Source organism: Schistocerca americana, chromosome X (assembly GCF_021461395.2).
Source record: "Schistocerca americana isolate TAMUIC-IGC-003095 chromosome X, iqSchAmer2.1, whole genome shotgun sequence".
In the NCBI taxonomy this organism is placed as follows: Eukaryota; Metazoa; Arthropoda; class Insecta; order Orthoptera; family Acrididae; genus Schistocerca; species Schistocerca americana.
The window spans coordinates 299,802,524-299,822,377 of record NC_060130.1 but is presented as its reverse complement, the minus strand read 5'-3'; the positions used below and the strand labels follow the sequence as shown (position 1 = coordinate 299,822,377).

General features: G+C 38.8%; 1 protein-coding gene across 2 annotated transcripts in view; it reads left to right on the top strand.

Moving 5' to 3' along the window:
* Positions 1–19,854, top strand: part of LOC124555151 (spermatogenesis-defective protein 39 homolog) — a 121,544-nt gene that overhangs the window by 15,451 nt on the left and 86,239 nt on the right. For both annotated transcript variants that reach the window (XM_047128969.1, XM_047128968.1), the window contains exon 3: positions 12,632–12,721. In XM_047128969.1, the coding sequence (XP_046984925.1) occupies positions 12,634–12,721 (88 nt within the window). In that variant the 5' untranslated portion in view covers positions 12,632–12,633. The remainder of the gene's footprint in view (positions 1–12,631; positions 12,722–19,854) is intronic.

The window sequence follows — 19,854 nt, the reverse complement described above, 5'->3', positions numbered from 1 at the left end:
CACTTCCCAAAAATAGGCAAAGCAGGAAATTACCAGCAGAAGTTGCTAGTAGAGTGCGAAATTTTTTTGAAGATGATGAGTGTAGTAGGGTGTGCCCTGGAAAAAAAGATCACCTTGTGATGGGATTGGAGGTACAACAAAGTGGTTAGCAGCAAGAGCAAGCTTGCAACGGCCACTTAATTCTTACTCCCCTAGATCTGTTTCACTTCTGCTCTGAAAACATTAATGGAATTAAATTTGTTTTCATCAGTAAAGATGAAATTGAAGAAAATATTGTGTCACAAGAAGAGAGGTTTAAACTTGGACAAACTGTAGCAGGCACTAGAGAAAATCATCACTTTTTACCTATTGATGAAACAACAATTCAGGTCAGCAGAGTTTCAAATGATTGTTCATCTTTTCTAGCTAAAATGGGTCACAGTAATGAAGGAGGCATATTAATGTCTGCTCTCCAACCAGGACAATGTGTTGCATGCATCTATGAAAACATGTGGTGGATTGGGAATATCTGTGAGATCTCCACAGAGCAAAGGGATGCATTAATAAACTTTATGCACCCACATGGTCCAGCAAATTCATTTTATTGGCCACCAAGAAGTGACAAGTGCTGGGTTCCGGAACACCACATTATTGCAGTTATTCCAGCTCCATCAGTAAATTCGTCTGGCCAGCAATACACCATTCCTCTTGATATTCATCAGAAAATTAATGTAGCATATCAAAAATTGAAATAGGTTAGAGGAAAAAATCTAAGGAACCCAAGAGAGCCTTCTAATTTTACACAGGGAACTTAAATAATTTTACTATCGGGCTTGGGAATCTGTGTAAAGAAACCCTTATCAGGCTTGGGATCCTGTGGTAAAGAAACCCACCCGTGGCTGTTGTTGCTAAGCAATTGGGCGTGGCTCCTATGGCAATGGGAATGCTGGTTTTCTCAGGTGAAATGAAACTAGCAGTGGTTTAGCCACCATGGACCATAGCAACTCATTTATACACTTCTTTTCCATCAGTAAGCTGGTGTTGTTCATTAAACAGGCAACTAATAATGTGTGTGTGTGTGTGTGTGTGTGTGTGTGTGTGTGTGTGTGTGTGTGTGTGTGTGTGAGAGAGAGAGAGAGAGAGAGAGAGAGAGAGAGAGAGAGAGGGGGGGAGTGAGTGGGTGAGTGGGGGAGGGGGGGGAGGTGACAGTTAAGAAATAACATTGTTTCTATTTTTATTCTTTTGCTATTCGGACTGAAGCTAGGTCCTATTCATCAGGACTTCTTATTTCACTTATCCCAGTCATTAATAAACATGTATAAGGCAAAATAAAAGATTTCAGGTATAAATTGAGTGCCAGAAAAATATGTTCAAACTTCCAGTGTGCCTCTTTGATGATGCTACTTTTTAGGGCCTTATATGCTTGCATTTCAAAACCAAATCCAATTTTCTAGATAGTTTAGAATATGCTCTTTCTGATGATCATGGTTTAGAAGAGTTTGGAGAAAACACTTTTTTGAAAAATTTGACTAAAAATACCCATTTTTAGCACTTTTTGAAAAATTGTCAACTTTGCCCTAGATGTGTGAAATAATGGAAAGCAATAGGAGAATGAAATTTTATATTCTAAGACCTTGTGTTGGTGCGTTATGGTATGCAAAGTTTCATGTACATCCCACAATTACCTTTTGGAGATATAAAAAAAATTAAGTTCGCAATTTGTTTTTTAAACAGCTATTTTTTCCCCCAACTTTGCTTCAAATTATCTATATGAAAATTGCTCAGAAATCCTTTTCTTAATATTTTACTTTAAAGAGCTCTAAAAGTTGTATAAGATGGCCAAGTTTTGTTTCTTTCATGCAAATACTTACAGAGATATCTCATCTCAAAGTTGCTGAAAATTCAAGGATGCACTATAGAAAGCTGTGCTATGGTCTTAAACAAGTGACTGTATCTCCGAAAGTATTGAATTTCTGAAACTTTACCAGTGTTCATTGAGAACCTGTGTGAATGTTCATACAAAATTTCATCAAAATCCATGAGGGTCATGTGGGAGCCTCTAGACCACTTGGCATCGAATGACCCGATGACAAGATTGATCGTTAGAACTAGGAAGGAGAAGAAACGGGGATATCACACAAATTACGGAAGAATATGATGATTCCAAATTTATATAAAAATTTTGTACTACTTCTTTTCAATCTCATGCTTGAGAAACAGGAGCATACGAATGAAATGTGAAACTATTTCCTATCATAAAGCTTTTTGCTTGTAGTAGGCCTAATAGGCATTTGATATTGGTACTTAGTGAATTGTACTCTGTCGTGTTAAAACATGTGACCATTTGTGCTAAAACATTCTGTTTATTTGGTGTGTGTTACAATTGCTGCAATATTAGATAGGCCTATTTTGTTTTATCTAGCAGACAGTGACAAAATACACACAATCATATAGAGAAACCACATCAGTCTTGGGTACTGTTTGTATTAACAGCTTTTTCAATATTAGACAGCGACATTTCGTTTTTTCGTGTGGCAAAATGTTTGATGAAGTTTGATGAGGTAATAGATCCTTTCGCAGAAAAGACACCATGTAAAATTGTAGCAAGGTTAGAGAGAAAAAAATGCTAGGACTTCAGGGTTGAAGAAATAAAGACGGACTGGATGTCAAACTGGCCGACTGGGAGCAGGAGAGAAACCACAGGATATTTTAATTTCCACTGTCCTGAATACAGTTTGATGTCATCCATTACAAAATATTATACGTTTTAATTCCACAGAGCAAAATACAATGACATGCAATAGAAGAATGCTGTGTGAAGAGGCGTGGCACTGCACTTTGGCACACATAAGACCAAATAACATGTCTTACATTTCCTCGAACACATGTTTTATGTATCAGAGTCTTCAGAAAGATGTGCACTACAGACTGAACATATTTTTGAAAAGTCGATTTTTTTTTTAAGTTTTTGGCATTCTACCTCAAACGCTCGAGGGAGTAAAGGGTGGGGGTCGGGGAACCACTATCTAGTATTGCCGCGGTTCGGAAATATCGTTGATCCGGTGCTGATGCACAGAGCAGTCTGTGTTGTAGTGAGGAGGTGGATAGTCTCTATGTGACTTGTGTTCACATTTAGTGATTTTACTGTTTCCTCTTCATTTATTGCTCTCATGTCAAATGAAAACAAAACGGATTTCTGTGGCCGGGAGCTGTCAAGTGTATTAAAATACATTCACATAATTACGGAAGGCTAAAATGGTTATTAGTTTCAGATTTTATTTCTACCTTTCTGACAGTCAAGCATTAATCGCCTTGCAGAACAATGAAGTTATTTTTGTTGGTGTGCTAAAGAAATTTGGCTTTTATTAATCTTTTCCGCTGAGGCAGTCAATTTATTTGAAACAAAGTGTTTAATTCCACACTACTGCATTTCAAAGTGCATCTTTTCATCTTCTAGCACGTATGTCATTATGCCATAATAAAGAACCAAACTTGAGATAATACAGTACTGGTTCTGCAAGAAAATTTACATACGAATGTGCACTGTAAGCCAAATTATGCATTTTATTGTGGTTCACGAAATTCCAATGCTCTTTGAGTACCCCTGATGTCTTGTTTCTTTTATAATGTAAGATCTTTTAATGTTTTACATGTACAGGTCGCAGGAAAATATTGTGAATGGTTGTTTGAAAAGCGTTACTTTCAAAGTAAATTTTCTTTTGAGCAAACTGAACTATGTGTGTGAATGTACAATGAATTTCTTAAATCACAGAGTGTTTGCCTCTCATTTAAAAATCAACTCTTTGAGGGAGACCATTTAGAAAAATTTCGAGCGCAGATGATCAGACATTTATGTCGTTATTAAAAATTTTACTGTCACATTTGTGTGATACATCTTAAAGTGTAACACACACAAAAAAGATCAAAATTATATGTGAAAGCTTATCTTCTCTCGCAGCTTATTAATCTTTAAGACCAGTATTATATGCGAAAGCTTTTCTTTTCTTGTAGCATCACTATTTATATTAATTTAAACCATTAACTTTTCCAATTTGTGTATACGCGCTACTTAACAGTGATATTGCTATTGGCTGACTACATCACGTGTCCTATGCTCTGAATATCCACTGTCATTGGCTGGCGAGATCACGTGACGTCAGCTGTAAGTAGCTTACAAAAGTGCATTGCAATCTCAATTTCAATGCTTTGGAAAGTAAAATGTCGTGTTTGGTGGAATTCAAATTTATACTTTCGTAATATGAAAATATGCAGTGTACATGTTGTTGTACATCAAAGATATTCCCAATGTTTTTTTAACTGAGTTTGGTTTTCTAAAGGACCGGGAAATTCTACGCCGGTGTATAAAACCATAACTATTCAATGTTCAAAGGACTGATAAGTTTTACTGTTCCGAGGAAAAGTATACTGTCACTTAACATGGAAGAAGTGTATTTTCACACGGGAGAAAATGTATTTTTAACCGGGAAAATCTGGGAATTTCTTTTCTTGTCCGCGTGTGCGCCCTGATATTGCAGCTGTCCCATTCGGATGTTTATGTTTAAAGTCAGCTTTTTCTTGTTAAACGGGCCACATAACAAATTTGAATGTAACTTGAAATGTCATAATTTCAACACGCTTGAAGTTTTTACTCTGTTGGAGATGTATTGTTGTTGTGGTCTTCAGTGTGAAGACAGTTTCGATACTACTCTCCATGCTACTCTGTCTTGTGCATGCCTTTTGATCTCCCAGTAACTACTGCAACTTACATCCTTCTGAATCGACTCACTGAATTCACCTCTTGGTCTCCCTCTACAATTTTTACCCTCCACTCTTCCCTCCAACACTAAATTGGTGATCCCTTGATTTCTCAGAATGTGTCCTATCAACTGATACCTTCTTCTAGTCAGGTTGTGCTACAAATTTCTTTTCTCCCCAATTCTGTTCAGTAGCTACTCAATATGTCCATTATAATTATCCGGGCTGTTATGCCGTGGTCGGTTGATGAATTCTGTGGTGATTCCCAACGTTTCGCCTCCGACTGCGGGAGACATCTTCAAGGGGGTCCGTAGCTTGATAGAAGGTCCAACACACACACTGGCTCGCTACTGACTGCCGCTAAATTCCGTGTCCGCGCGCCCCCGCGCCGCGGCGTGACATCACGTGTTTTGAAAACGTCAGTGCAATTGGCCGCTGTCCGTCGCCGTCGATCGCCGTTGCCATCACCCAGTAGTCGACGAGTGGTACACATCTTCTTTAACACCGGCATCCATATACCGTTTAATTTGACGCCCTCCTCCTTTCGGTTGAAATTATTTGGGTGTTTAGCGATTTCGATTGCCTCCCTGTAGAGCCTTTCGTAGTATCCGCTCGTGGCCGCTAGTACTTGCGTCTCCTCGAAACGAATATTGTGGTTCCCTTGCTGGAAAGCATGCTCCGCAACAGCTGATCGTTCCGTTTCTCCACTTCTACAATTTCCCTTGTGCTCTTCCAAACGTTTAGAAACAGTTCTTTTGGTGGTACCCACATAAACATCACCACAGCTGCATGGGATCCTATACACTCCAGATTTTTCCAATGGTTTGCGAGCGTCCTTGACAGGCCTAAGGTATTCCTGTATCTTCCTGGTGGGCTTGTAAATTACGGTAATATTCCGCTTTGTCAAGATCCTCCTTATTCTTTCCGTTACATTTTTAACAAACGGCAGGAAAACCTTAGATTTTGCAGTAGCCTGTACGTCAGTATGATTTCTGCGTGGCTGCCTCAACGCAACGTGCCGAAATAAAACGTGCGTTCCATCAAGCTACGGACCCCCTTGAAGATGTCTCCCGCAGTCGGAGGCGAAACGTTGGGAATCACCACAGAATTCATCAACCGACCACGGCATAACAGCCCGGATAATTATAATGGACATAATGAGTAGCTACTGAACAGAATTGGGGAGAAAAGAAATTTGTAGCACAACCTGACTAGAAGAATTTATCAGTTGATAGGACACATTCTGAGAAATCAAGAGATCACCAATTTAGTGTTGGAGGGAAGAGTGGAGGGTAAAAATTGTAGAGGGAGACCAAGAGATGAATTCAGTGAGTCGATTCAGAAGGATGTAAGTTACAGTAGTTACTGGGAGATCAAACGGCAACGCGCCGAAATAAAACGTGCGTTGAGGCAGCCACGCAGAAATCGTACTGACGTACAGGCTACTGCAAAATCTAAGGTTTTCCTGCCGTTTGTTAAAAATGTAACGGAAAGAATAGGGAGGATCTTGACGAAGCGGAATATTACCGTAATTTACAAGCCCACCAGGAAGATACAGGAATACCTTAGGCCTGCCAAGGACGCTCGCAAACCATTGGAAAAATCTGGAGTGTATAGGATCCCATGCAGCTGTGGTGATGCTTATGTGGGTACCACCAAAAGAACTGTTTCTAAACGTTTGGAAGAGCACAAGGGAAATTGTAGAAGAGGAGAAACGGAACGATCAGCTGTTGCGGAGCATGCTTTCCAGCCAGGGAACCACAATATTCGTTTCGAGGAGACGCAAGTACTAGCGGCCACGAGCGGATACTACAAAAGGCTCTACAGGGAGGCAATCGAAATCGCTAAACACCCAAATAATTTCAACCGAAAGGAGGAGGGTGTCAAATTAAACAGTATATGGATGCCGGTGTTAAAGAAGATGTGTACCACTCTTCGACTACTGGGTGATGGCAACGGCGATCGACGGCGACGGACTGCGGCCAATTGCACTGACGTTTTCAAAACACGTGACGTCATGCCGCGGCGCGGGGGCGCGCGGACACGGAATTTAGCGGCAGTCAGTAGCGAGCCAGTGTGTGTGTTGGACCTTCCATCAAGCTACGGACCCCCTTGAAGATGTCTCCCGCAGTCGGAGGCGAAACGTTGGGAATCACCACAGAATTCATCAACCGACCACGGCATAACAGCCCGGATAATTATAATGGACATGATATTTCCGGCCGTGAAAGTTTACATTTTAGCTACTCATTAGTTATGTGATCCACCCATCTAATCTGTGGCATTCTTCTATCAGAAGCTTCTGTTCGCTTCTTGTCTAAACTGTCTATTGTCCGTGTTTCACTTCCATACATGGCTACACTCCATCCAAATACTATCAGAAAAGACTTCCTAACACTTAAATCTATATTCACTGATTACACTTCTTCAGAAATGCTGTTCTTGCCATTACCAGTTTACATTTTTTATGTTTTCTGCTTCAGCCATACTTAGTTATTTTGCTGCCCAAGTAATAAAGCTCATCTACTACTTTAAGTGTCTCATTTCCCAATCTAATTCCCTCAACATCATCTAATTTAATTCGACTACATTCCATTATTTTGCTTTTGTTGATGTTCATCTTATACCTTCCTTTCAAGATATTGTCCATTCTGTTCAACTGCTCTTCCATGTTCTTTGCTGTGTCTTACAAAATTGCAGTATCTTCACCAAACCTCAAAGTTTTTGTTTCTTCTCCCTGAACTTTATGTTGAGGATAGGTTACAACACTGTCTCACACCCGTCTCAACCACTGCTTTTGTCTCATGCCACTGACTCTTCTAACTGCCTTCTGGTTTCTGTACAAGCTGTAAATAGCCTTTCACTTCCTGTATTTTACCCCAGCTACCTTCAGAATTGCAAAGAAAGTATTCCAGTCAACATTGTCAAAAACTTTCTCTGAGTACACAAATGGTATAAAAGTAGGTTTGCCTTCCTAGGGTTAGTGTTGCCCTACATTTCTGCAGAATCCAAACTGATCTTCCCACAAGTTGGCTTCTATTAGTTTTCCCATTCTTTTGCAAATAATTTGTGTTAGCATTTTGCAACCATGACTTATTAAACTGATAGTTTGGTAATATTCACACCTGTCAGTACCTGCTATGCTTTCTTTTGAACTGTAATTATTACATTCTTCTTGAAGTTTTGTGGTATTTCACGCCTGCCTCATACATCTTGCACACCAGATGGAAGAGTTTTCTCATGGCTAACTCTCCCAAGGCTATCAGCAGTTCTGATGGAATGTTGTGTACTCTGGGGCCTTGTTTCAACTAATGTCTTCCAGTGCTTTGTCAAATTCACCAGGCAGTAACATATCTCCCATCTCATGTTCATCTGCATCCTCTTCCATTTCAGCAATATTGCCTTCAAGTTCACCTCCCTCCATACACTACATCCATCTTTCATCTTTCCCGTCTTTGCTTAGGACTGGTTTTCCATCTGAGCTCTTGATATTCATATAGCTGCATCTCTTTTCTCTGAAGACCTTTTTGATTTTCCTGTAGGTGGTATCTATCTTTCCCCTTGAAAAATATGCTTCTAAATCATTACATTTGTCCTCTAGCCATTGTGGTTTAGCCATTTTGCACTTACCGCCAGTCTCATTTTTTAGAAATTTGTAATCCCTTTCACCTGCTTCATTTGCTGCATTTTTATATTTTCTCCTTTCATTAGTTAAATTCAATATATCCCATGTTATCCAAGGATTTCTGCTAGGCTTTGCCGTTTTACCTATTTGACCCTCTGCTGCCTTCACTATTTCATCTCTCCAAGCTGTATTCCTTTCCCCTGTTCCAGTCAATCATTGCCTAATGCTCTCTCTGAAACTCTCAACAACCCCTAGTTCTTTCAACGTGTCCAGGTTCCATGTCCTTAATTTCCTACCTTTTTGCTATTTTTCTTAGTTTAGGGCAGTTCATAACCAATAAATTGTGTCCAGAGGCCACATTTTCCCCTGGAAATGTCTTACAGTGTAAAATCTGGTTCCAAAATCTCTGTCTTACCATTATACAGGGTGATTCATGAAGATATGCAAATATTTTAATGTTATTCTACAAGTAAAACTAAAGACAGAAGTTCATATAGACATAGGTCCACAAATATTTGGTTATGGACTTACGGCTAATAAAAGATTTTGCCTGAAATTAAGCAACTTCGCTAATATGAAGCCATCACAAAACTGTACGAGATTAAAGTACAACACGATTTTCATTTATTTTATTGTTATTGATCTGATGAATCTAACAAAACATGTCCCAAACATGTATCTGCAGTAGTTTTCCAGAACATCCAGAGAAGCAAAGAAGTAATTTCATAAAATTTTTGATTTATTAACTACTTGGCCCAGTTTGTTTTTTAAATTCCACACAATTGCACAAAGTTCTCAACAGAGGTTGTAGAGAATTTTAATTTTGGAAAAATGATGATAATAATGTTAACTGAAATTGTATGAATGTGTCAAATAATCTGCTTTTATTAATACCATTGCACACGTGAATTCATGTTAAACCAGAAAAAAACAAAGCTCAGTGTTAAGGAAGTTGTATAGTGTACATACAATTTCGCAATACATTCACAATAAAAGTTTCACAGGGTTGTTCTTAATTTTGTCTATTGCGCTCATAATGCGAGCAAGTAATGCCTCACGTATATTGACTTTGTTCTCATAAATGGTGTTAAATTGGGCAATCTGGGTGGCCACAGACATGTAGCACCATGACCAATCCATTTCTGGGGAAAATGTTCGTTTAAATGAGCAGCAATGGCATTGGTGGAATGTGGAGGTGTGCCGTCATGTTGAAAATACATTTGCAATCGCGTAGCAAGTGGACATCTTTGAGCAAGCGAGGCATTTCTTCTTGAAGGAATTGTAAGTATGTCTCACTAGTTAGACGTCCAGGGGAAGTGAATGGTCCAGTAAAGTGTGTGTTGACTATACCACATCACACATTTATGCTAAATCGCTGCTGGAAATTGTGTTGTGGATTTACTTCAGACCGTTCATGCTCATTATGTAAACTGTTTTTACCATCTCAAGTAAACTGTGCCTCATCAGTAAATAAAATGTGTTTGTGTAACTGTGGATTAGTATTTAACCAGTTGCACAACTCCAAGTGAAGTACGGGATCTCCCAGATGTAAATGATGCACTTTTTGTCTATTGTACTTCAGTGTACGCCATATCTTAGATTGTGAAATGCCTAATCATTGAGAGGTGTGTCATGTACATGGTACCCGGGCTATGTTGAACAGCATCTATAATATCCTCATCATCGTCTTCACTTATCAAGTGCTCATACTGATTTTGAACGCTAGGTAGTGAACCTCTCCCCCATAACATTCAAAATACTTCACTAATGGTTCCTGCATTCGGAATCCTCTGAGTTGGATAATGTACACGATATTCGTTAACTGCAGCTATAGCATTACCATCACATTTGCCATAAATAAACACCATATCGGCATATTCGTCTGTTGTAAATTTGAAAGGCATATCTATTTCATAAATAATCTACAAACTACAACAGTTACTATGTGGTTTCATTTAAATACACTGTTTTTATTATGTCCTTTCACCGAACAACACAGAAACTAACTCATTTCAAGGTGAGGAAATGGCAGAAACATCTCAGTAATGGTTGCCAACAATGACATAAAAGTTTCTACATTCTTAATGGATAGTAAACAAGTTTACTTGTATTATAATCTTTGCTTCTCTGGATGTTCAGGAAATCTATTGCAGATTCACATCTGGGACATGTTTTATTCGATTCACCAGACCAATAACAACAAAATAAATGGAAATCGTGTTTTACTTTAACCTCGTACAGTTTTGCGATGGCTTCACATTAGCGAAGTTGCTAAATTTCAGGCAAAATCTAAACATTTGTGGACCTATGTTTATATGAACTTTTTTTCCTTTAGTTTTACTTGTAGAATAACATATTAAAATATTTGTATATCTTCATGAATCACACTGTGTAATCAATCTCAAACCCCCTAGTGTCTCCTGATCTCTTTCTCATATACAACCATCTGTCAAAATTCTTAAACCAAGTGTTAGCAATGATTAAATTATGCTCTGTGCAAAATTCTACCAGGCAGCTTCCCCAGTCCATATTCACCTACTACGTTTCCGTCTTGTCTTTTTCCTACTGTCAAATTCCAGTCCCCCACCACAATTAAATTTTCATCTCTCTTAACTATCTGAATAATTTCTTTCATATCATCATACATTGCTTCAATCTCATTATCATCTGCGGAGCTAGTTGACATATAAATGTGTACTACTGGCGTAGGTGTTATCTTCATGTGTATCTTGGCTACAATAATGCATTCACTATGCTGTTCATAGTAACTTATCTGCATTCCTATTTTCTGATTCATTATTAAATGTACTCCTGCATTACCCGTATTTGATTTTGTGTTTATAACCCTGTATTCGCCTGACCAAAAGCCCTGTTCATCCTGCCACTGGACTTCAATAATGCGCACTATATTTAATTTCAATCTAATCATTTCCCTTTTTAAATTTTATAACCTACCTTCATGATTAAGGGATATAACACTCCACTCTCCGATTCTTAGAATGCCAATTTTATATCCCCTGCTCACGTCCTACTGAGTAGTTCCCACCCAGAGGTTTGAATGGGGGACTGTTTTATTTGTGGAATATTTTACTAAACAGGATGTCATAATCATTTATGCATACAGTAGAGCTGCCTGCCTTAGGGGAAAAATTATGGCTGTAGTTTCCCATTGCTTTCAGCTGTTCACAGTGCCAGCACAGCAATGCCATTTTGGTTGATGTTACAAGACCAGTTCAGTCAATCATCCAGAATGTTGCCCTGGCAACTACTAAAAAGGCTGCTGTCCCTCTTCAGAAACCACACATTTGTCTGCCTTCTCAGCAGATACCCCTTCATTGTGGTTGCACTTGCATATGGCTATCTGTATCACTGAGGCATGCAGCCCATCCCACCACCCATGGTTCTTGGGGGGGGGGGGGGGGAGGTTGAGATATTACTGTATTAATAATTCACATGTATGGACCACTATACTCAATAAATTTCTCTGAATTATCTACAGAGCCTCTGTCCCTCCCCCTCGCCCCCACCCCCCACACACACTTAAATGTAGTTACTTTTAGTGTTTCTTGATGATATAATACCCAAAAGAATTTCAATCAAATTGCCACTGCCAGTGGAAGCATATGTTCTTATATAACCCCACTTGACTGCTACAGAAGTGTATCTTCCATATATCATATTCTTTACTATATATATAAATCATCATTTGACAGGAAAATACAGTTGACATTTATTTATTTAATTTTGACCTGGCTTTATCAAATGATGATGATGAATATGGTAGGCTACCAGAATATCTGTGGAACGTGGCCATTAAGAGCATCCTCTGTTACCAGATTTTATTCCTTTAGCACCAGTTTTCTCATTATTATACTCATATGCTAATATAGTGTTTTGAAAGGTGGTTTCACATTATGTATGCTGCTTCCTATTTATGCATCAATTCCTCTGCTCTCAAGGGTAGCTTCCAAAAATTAATTTCATATGTGGCTTGTTGTTAATTATTGTTATTATATATTCTGCCATATTTTTCTGTACTGCGATGTTTTCCTCTAACATAGAGCTACAGATATTCCAGGATAAAAATAAATATCATTTGGAGAGTTTCTTTGTAGATCTACTCTTTCGTGATGTCCACGTGCTCAAAATTATTTACGGGCTTTGTTGATTTACATACTTGTTGTTGAGAATGTTACCACTCAAAATGCATTTCTCATTTCTGCTTGTAACCTTTTACAAGCTTTATATTTATTTGTTCATTTATTTTCTAAGGAATGCTGTCAAAGATATCTGCAGTGGATCCCAAGAAATCTCAGGCAGCACCACTCCTGTCATTAATATCAGAACAGTCTCTGAATTGCAGTAAGTAAAAAAAAAAAAAAACTGTCAAGCTTTATCTTTTCTGCTGTGTATGTGTGTTATTATCATTGGTTTTATATGATACACAAAAGAATTTACATAGAACACAAGCTCAGGTATGACAGGGATGGCAATACAGTTCATTATCTCATGTGAACATGAACCTTTACACTGTACAGAATTAACTTTATGGTTACATAAAAATGTTTTTGTTTTTTGATTTCTCAGAAAATATGCATTTGCTGTCCCGTCATGATGGTAGATTATATCAGTATAATATTCACAATATCATGAATCACTGCTCACTATGTAAAAGCAGTTCATTTTTCAAAGACTAGTCATGGTCATTGCTAATTAAAATATGGTAACACATATTAACAGTATTTAGAGTTACCTTACAAAATGCACTGGCCCTACTTATTTATTAAGAAAACCTGTGAAATCAACAACACTAATATATCACTGGAACTACACACTGAAACTGGTAACAATACTTATAATTACTTTATATAATGTGGACACCAGAAATTAAACTTGCTTTCAGGATAAACCAGAAAAACTCCTTTTGACGTACCTTTACTACAGTAAGAATCAGATTTCGCATGGAGTTGCACAGCCACTTTGCTCCCATTTAAAAACTTGTGAATAGTAGTCCACATGTAGGCAATGGGGAAGGTGGGAGAGCTATGTCACATAGGAGCACGATGGGTGCCAGGCCATAAGAGGCAGGTAGGGAGAGTAGGAGAGTGCAGTGACAGGCATCAAGCTCAGTGCTGCATGCATACTCCTGGGGGAAGGGGAGAAGTAATGAGGAGGCAACAGTAAGAACTGGGCACAGCCGTCCTGCCAGCACAAGGATGGACCCTACTGCTCTGAAATGCAAAATACTGCATCCATCTTTCATCAATGCACTGGGTACTCTTAGCTTACTAATGGAAAGGTACCTTGGCTGTCGCAATTCCACACTGCAGTCCTATCGCAACTTGGCTGTATGGAAAACTTTTCCTAACTTATCCCGCCCAAGGCATGAAAACTATTTGAGACTAATAGAAATAGAACTGGTTGTGAAGTAGACGAGAGCTTGCTAATATGGGGAATAAAAGCACACTATTAGAGGGGCTTTGTAGAACATGGTTTGAAGGGAGTGACCATCTGTTCATCTTGCCACAATTTTTGTTGAAAGCAAAAACATCGTGGATTTGTTTCCAGCTCCCATGGCTCACTTAGAGCTGAGTGAGGACTTCACATAGGATGATATGGAGAATGTAATTCATGGGTTATAGGTGGTAGTAGGGATGTTAATGTCTCCAGTTCCATATTCAGAGGTAATATTTGTGATGGCTGAATTAGCGAGCGGCCTTAGGGTATTTTGTGTCATATTCACAAATCGTCCAAGAATCAGATGGAAAGGAAAGGCTGAGTTATAGAAAACACGGTTCATGAAGTGAGCATTGGTATTTGGAGATGGTTTCACTAAGATACACAGTTTGGAGCACACAGATTTCAGTAAGAACAATTAGAGGGAAGTCACCTCTATCCCTTGACCACAGTGCATACAAGTGTAAAGAGTGTAATGCATACTGATGTGGCACCAGGAGCGGGGGCTTCGTACTTCTTTTAATGCCTTGCGAGTTACTGCGTTTGGCTCACAGTGGATCAGTGGAAATTACAAGTGGTGGCGGTACCAAATTATCATGATAGGGCTTTTGCCTGTTGAAATGCACAGTCACCATGTTGTCTTCTAATTGTAGGTCTGCATTCACAGGTGATAAAAGCAACAATATCTGAATCATTCTGTTGCATCTTTCTCCAAATAGCTTTAAGTCTCCTGGCTTACCCTCTAACTGTGCCTGAGTCTATTCCTGCTGACAGCTTTTCTAATTCGAAAGGGGATCTTATATTTTGTCTACACTGTACTTCAAAATGAGGGTGTCCAGTCGATTCATGAATGCAAATGTTACAGGCAAACACAATGAACAGTAAGTACTTCTCCCATCATTATTAATGTGCTAAGAAAGCATCTTTTTGATTGTTTTGGGAACACAATCTAGCCTGTAGCAATTTACATACTTGTACGAATAGTGAAGACTTAAAGCCCCTCCCATGGTCAGTGAGTATTGTGTCAGTGCTTCTGAAAGGTAGAACCACTCGGGTGGTGGGCTGGGGGTTTTCTCCACTCGGGGACTGGGTGTTTGTGTTGTCGTCATCACTTCATCATGATTCGGGAAATTAGCAACACCAGACTGTGAAAAGATTGGGAATTCGTATGGGAGCTGATAATTGCTTTGTTGAGCACCCCACAAACCGTAATCATCACCACCACCACATGGGTAATGGAAGCTTTTTCAACAGTTTCTACTTTCATATTAGCAATTACAACTGGAACTAGATAACATGAAAACTATTGATAATTGACAAAATGTATTTATCTTCTTGTGTTATTTGTAGAAACAGTCAAAGAATGTCTAAAAACATCTCAGAAGGTCTGGAGGCCTCAGGTAGAGTTACCAGTCAGATTCTATGTCTAGTCTGTTGTTCTCTCTTGCACAAGAAACACAAGCACAAATGTTACCTGCAGTATCACGTGGTCGACTCTTCCACCAACAATTTGTTGTAGCTAATGCATTTGTGGCCCACTTTCCACTACGACAAGCTTGAATGCTGTCATGACACTGTGATAATGTGGTGCTGGAGCATTTTCAGCATCACTAGCCAATTCTATCGTGGGATTTTACTGTATACACTCACATCATCTGACATGAATTCTGGAAGAGCAGCACATTGTAGACATTCTGCATTTGATTCCTGGAATGCCTGCAATTCAGAAATAAGTAACTCATCTGCTTGTAACACACAAACTTTTCAGCTTAGCGCATTGACATTTTGGTGCATTTTGCCAGGCTTGTGGTAGACCTCATAATTATATTTGGTCACCTTCTAAACCCACCCTGTCAGTTGACTATTTGGGTCATTTAAATTTTAAAATGTGTACCGTAAATGTAGTGCATGAAGTAGTTTGTGATTTCTGCTTTGTTGAGCTGATGGGATGCACAACCAATGGGTGTCTCTACAACATTTTGTGCCTAACTTAAAACACAACCAGCATTACAAGATAGAATAAATGGCTTTTCAAACTCTGGATAAATTATTTGGGGGAATTTTGCCAGAACATCTTTAATTTATTTTATCGTCATTTCACATTGTGCTGTCCAGTTTAAAAGTACCCCTTTTCTAAGTAATTTTGTTAAAGGTTTCATGACAGTGACATAATCTTGTACAAATCTGTGGTAATAATTAGTGAGACAAAGAAATAAGTGCAGTTTTTCACATTTTTTGGTGCTGGTAAATTGTCAGCAGCCTCTGTGAGACACGGATTTGGTTTTATCCTAGCAGAACTTGGTATATGGCCCAAGTATTGCATCTAAGACTCTGCAGAAGAACACTTTTCAAACTTTAAGCTTAAGTTGGCACCTCGTAAATGTGATCATAAACTTCTTAGCCATTCAGCATTTTCCTTTATCACCTGCAAAAAGACAATGACATCATCAAGATATACAAACCCATGGTGGCTTTTAGTCCATGTGGTAATAAATCTGCAAACCAATGAAAATTGGTGATGCATTTCCCAAACCAGAGGGCATTCTAAGAAACTTGTGTAGTTCAGAAGGCATGACAAAGGCCGTCGTAGGCACAGTTGGAATATGATGATAGCCTCACTTTATACTTAGGTTGGTAGAATATTTAGTTTCCTAATTGGTTTAGTGTTTCATCAGTATGATGCAGTAGATGTGTCACTACTCACATATGGATATAAATGTGGTAAGTTTTCTTGCCGTCTATGGCGTTTTTGGGCATGATAATGATAGGTGATGCCAAAGGGCTAGAGGAAAGTTAAATTAATTGTAGCATCTAACTGCTGTTGGATACTTCCTTCATAACCGATTGTAAAACATAGGGAATGTGTTAAAGCTTTTGAGCTATTGGTAATGCATTCTCTTTAGAGATTTTGTGCTGTGTTAAATCAGTTGTTAGTATATATTGTCTTTCCTTAAATAGCCATGCAAGTTACTTTAGTACTGGATAAACAGGTTTATGCCTGGTTCTGATGCATGAGTTTTTCTTTTAAGTGGATTCTAAAGAGCAGTATGATTGTACATGCTTACCAACTTTTGACTCTTTGCAGGACTCTTTCTGCATCACTTCTAAGTTTCCAGGAACTTGGAGACAGTTCAGTGTAAACTATTTCTTGTACACTGTCCACTACTGTTCCACATGGAACTATAACATCTTGTATTTCGAAATTATCCGAACAAACTGGTATGCACATTTTGCCATTCACGTTTATGTGAATCTGGAACAGTTCTAGTATTCCATTCTGGTTAAGCAGACAAACCAGGAAATTAGTTTCATTAGATGCTCAGATTCTGATTGCCATCCTCTAACTCCTCCATTTCACCACATGTAGCTTCAGGTGTGCTGGCTTTCAACACTAAGATACATAGTTTCATGTAGTCTCATGGGATAGGCCTTTTTCTGTAACATACTTGTGTGTTTGTAGTGGTATCACCACCAAATTGGTACACTTCCAAACCAAAGGGGACAGTTTGTGACTGCATCAGTGACGCTCTGAAAGTGGTACAGGAAATCGTACCACAGAGTGACATAAAAAACCTGCCGTTTTTGTGAGCACATCCTTGTCAGAATCATATTTATATTTACTTCAACCAATCTCTATTTTGACACAACAGGCACCCAGAGGATTGATGGTATCTGTTCCCAGTACACTGATGGGACAGCAGGGTTAACTTCAATGCCTACTTATTGCGAGGAGGTAAAAGTAGTAAGTATGTATTCCCACTGAAATCTAAATTGATCTGCCTCTAATGTTGCTTTCTACAGTCACGTTTACCACCTCTGTTAACCCACTAAACCAACTGACTTTAATGGGTGTCTGCTGCAGTGACAACATTGGCCCCATCCCATTTCCCTGAGCAGAACTTCCATTACCTATAAAATCTCAAAATCTACCTTGGCTTTGGTCTGGCCTGTTTTGTGATTGGTTGGAGTCAGCACTTACATGGTCAATCTTTCTATAGTAGGTTCAACATGGAGCACAGCATCAGCAGTATGATGTGACTGCTTACAAGGCCTACAATTTATCTCAGTTGTAAATACATGGCAGAGAATCATTGCTACAAGAAAAAAGTGAAATGAAATGATTAGCTTCCTTTTGCACTAGTGCAAGACACACCACCACCTGTCAAGATGAGGTTATGAGGTAGACACCATCTGTATCTCCCCCTTCCTCCCCCCCTTCCAAATTTGCGGGTTTATCTGCTTAAGGGGCTCCAGAACACCCGATACTTGCAATGTTAAAATAACGCTTATAAATTACATCTTTCCTCACAAAGTATTTAGGTAGGAAGTTGAACTTTTTACAGATTATTTATTGGAATATGGGCTACAACTTAACACAGGGATTTTACAAAATTTTAGTTCAGTTATCAAAGATGATTTTTTTTTTTTTCAATTGTAATGAAAATTCACAACATTTTTTTGCAATTTTTTATTTATATATTCAAAAATATACAGTTTTTTGGAAAAAGGCTGTGTTAAATTATGCAGAAGGTACTGTGTAACATTTACGGAAAGTTTGAAACAAATATGTTTGGAAGATCCTTAGAAAACATGTAATTAGTATGAGAAAATAAAAGTTTTGGGAATCGAGCGACAAAGATTGGATTAACTTTTTAGTGCATTCCAGGTCCATAGGATGGATTATCTTCATCCTCTGCAAACTCCTCCTCCAGCTTCCTCTTGTTCCTCCTCCTGTTTACTCTTGCTTGTATTTCTAGACTCTTTACAGCCCTGTCTGCAGCCCAAAGGCGTTCCTTGTCTAAAGCAAGCATCGCTCGTACCATGTTAGAACCTATCTTCATTCCCATATTTCTAAATACCTTGCACCTTACAATGTTGCCATCATTGAAAGTCGCAACAGCATCATACACACCGAAGTGAAGTGTTTCTATTCCAACAAATACAGTCTTGGGGATTCTCGACCATATAACACTATTTACACTTTCATTGGGGTTTTGAGTTTTTCCGTGAATACACTTTTTCAACAGTTCAGGTGCTGCTAAGTCTCTGAAAATAGGTTTTATCACCTCCATTATTGCATGAGGCAGACTATGCTTATGAGTGTACACTTCACCAGTTAGCAATCCTTTGTTATATTTACACCAACTGTCTTCTTCTTTGGGACACAAGCTATGTTGGGGATTTTCATCGGTTGAAGAAGTATGAAAAAAAAGAGCCCAAACAGCCTTCTTCATTTCGTCGACACTTTGTGTATTTTGCCTAATAGCCATTCCATAATAGTTCTGTATTTTGTCAATTACACTGTCAGTTAACCTTCCCTTCCCATCCAACCCTTTACCATCACTGAGTTTTTGTTTTTTGTACGGAGCTTTCAGTCGCCGAAGTCTTGTTCCCATTCGCTTCTGTACGTGTCCAATACACTCAAATTTCTGCACTACAACATCATCACCATAGGGCTTCAGTCCTTGAACATGTTTGAAACTTTTAGAATCACCGTCACCAAGGTAATTAACATATCGCACTTTATCACACGCCTCAGAACGCTGGAATATACTGGCAACACCAGCCACTTCCATTCCTCCACTACTGCCACTATAGTTAGCTTTGCAATTATTTTCATGTGTACCTTTATATTTTTGTGGACATTTACAATACTTTGATATTACTGCTACATCTAAAACTTTCCCTGTATACATACTGGTGGCAGATACTACACCATGAAGAGATGTGTGTCCCCGTTTATGCCAGGTACCATCGAACGTTGTAGTCAAATCTCTGTTACCATTATTTTCCATTACTGCCTCTTCCACAGCATTCTTCATAGATTCTATACAGACATCTTCTACTTTAGACCCTATTAATTTATTATAGGTCGTAAACTTGGTTGGGGGATTTGGAAGATTCATGATGCCACAGAAAATTGCACCTGCAGTAGCACCCTTACCAACTGAACGCAAGGAATAAACAAGTCTAATGTTGTGTTCGTAGATTTTGGTACCATTTTCTTCAGTTGCAGTTACTGCAACACTGTTCCAAAA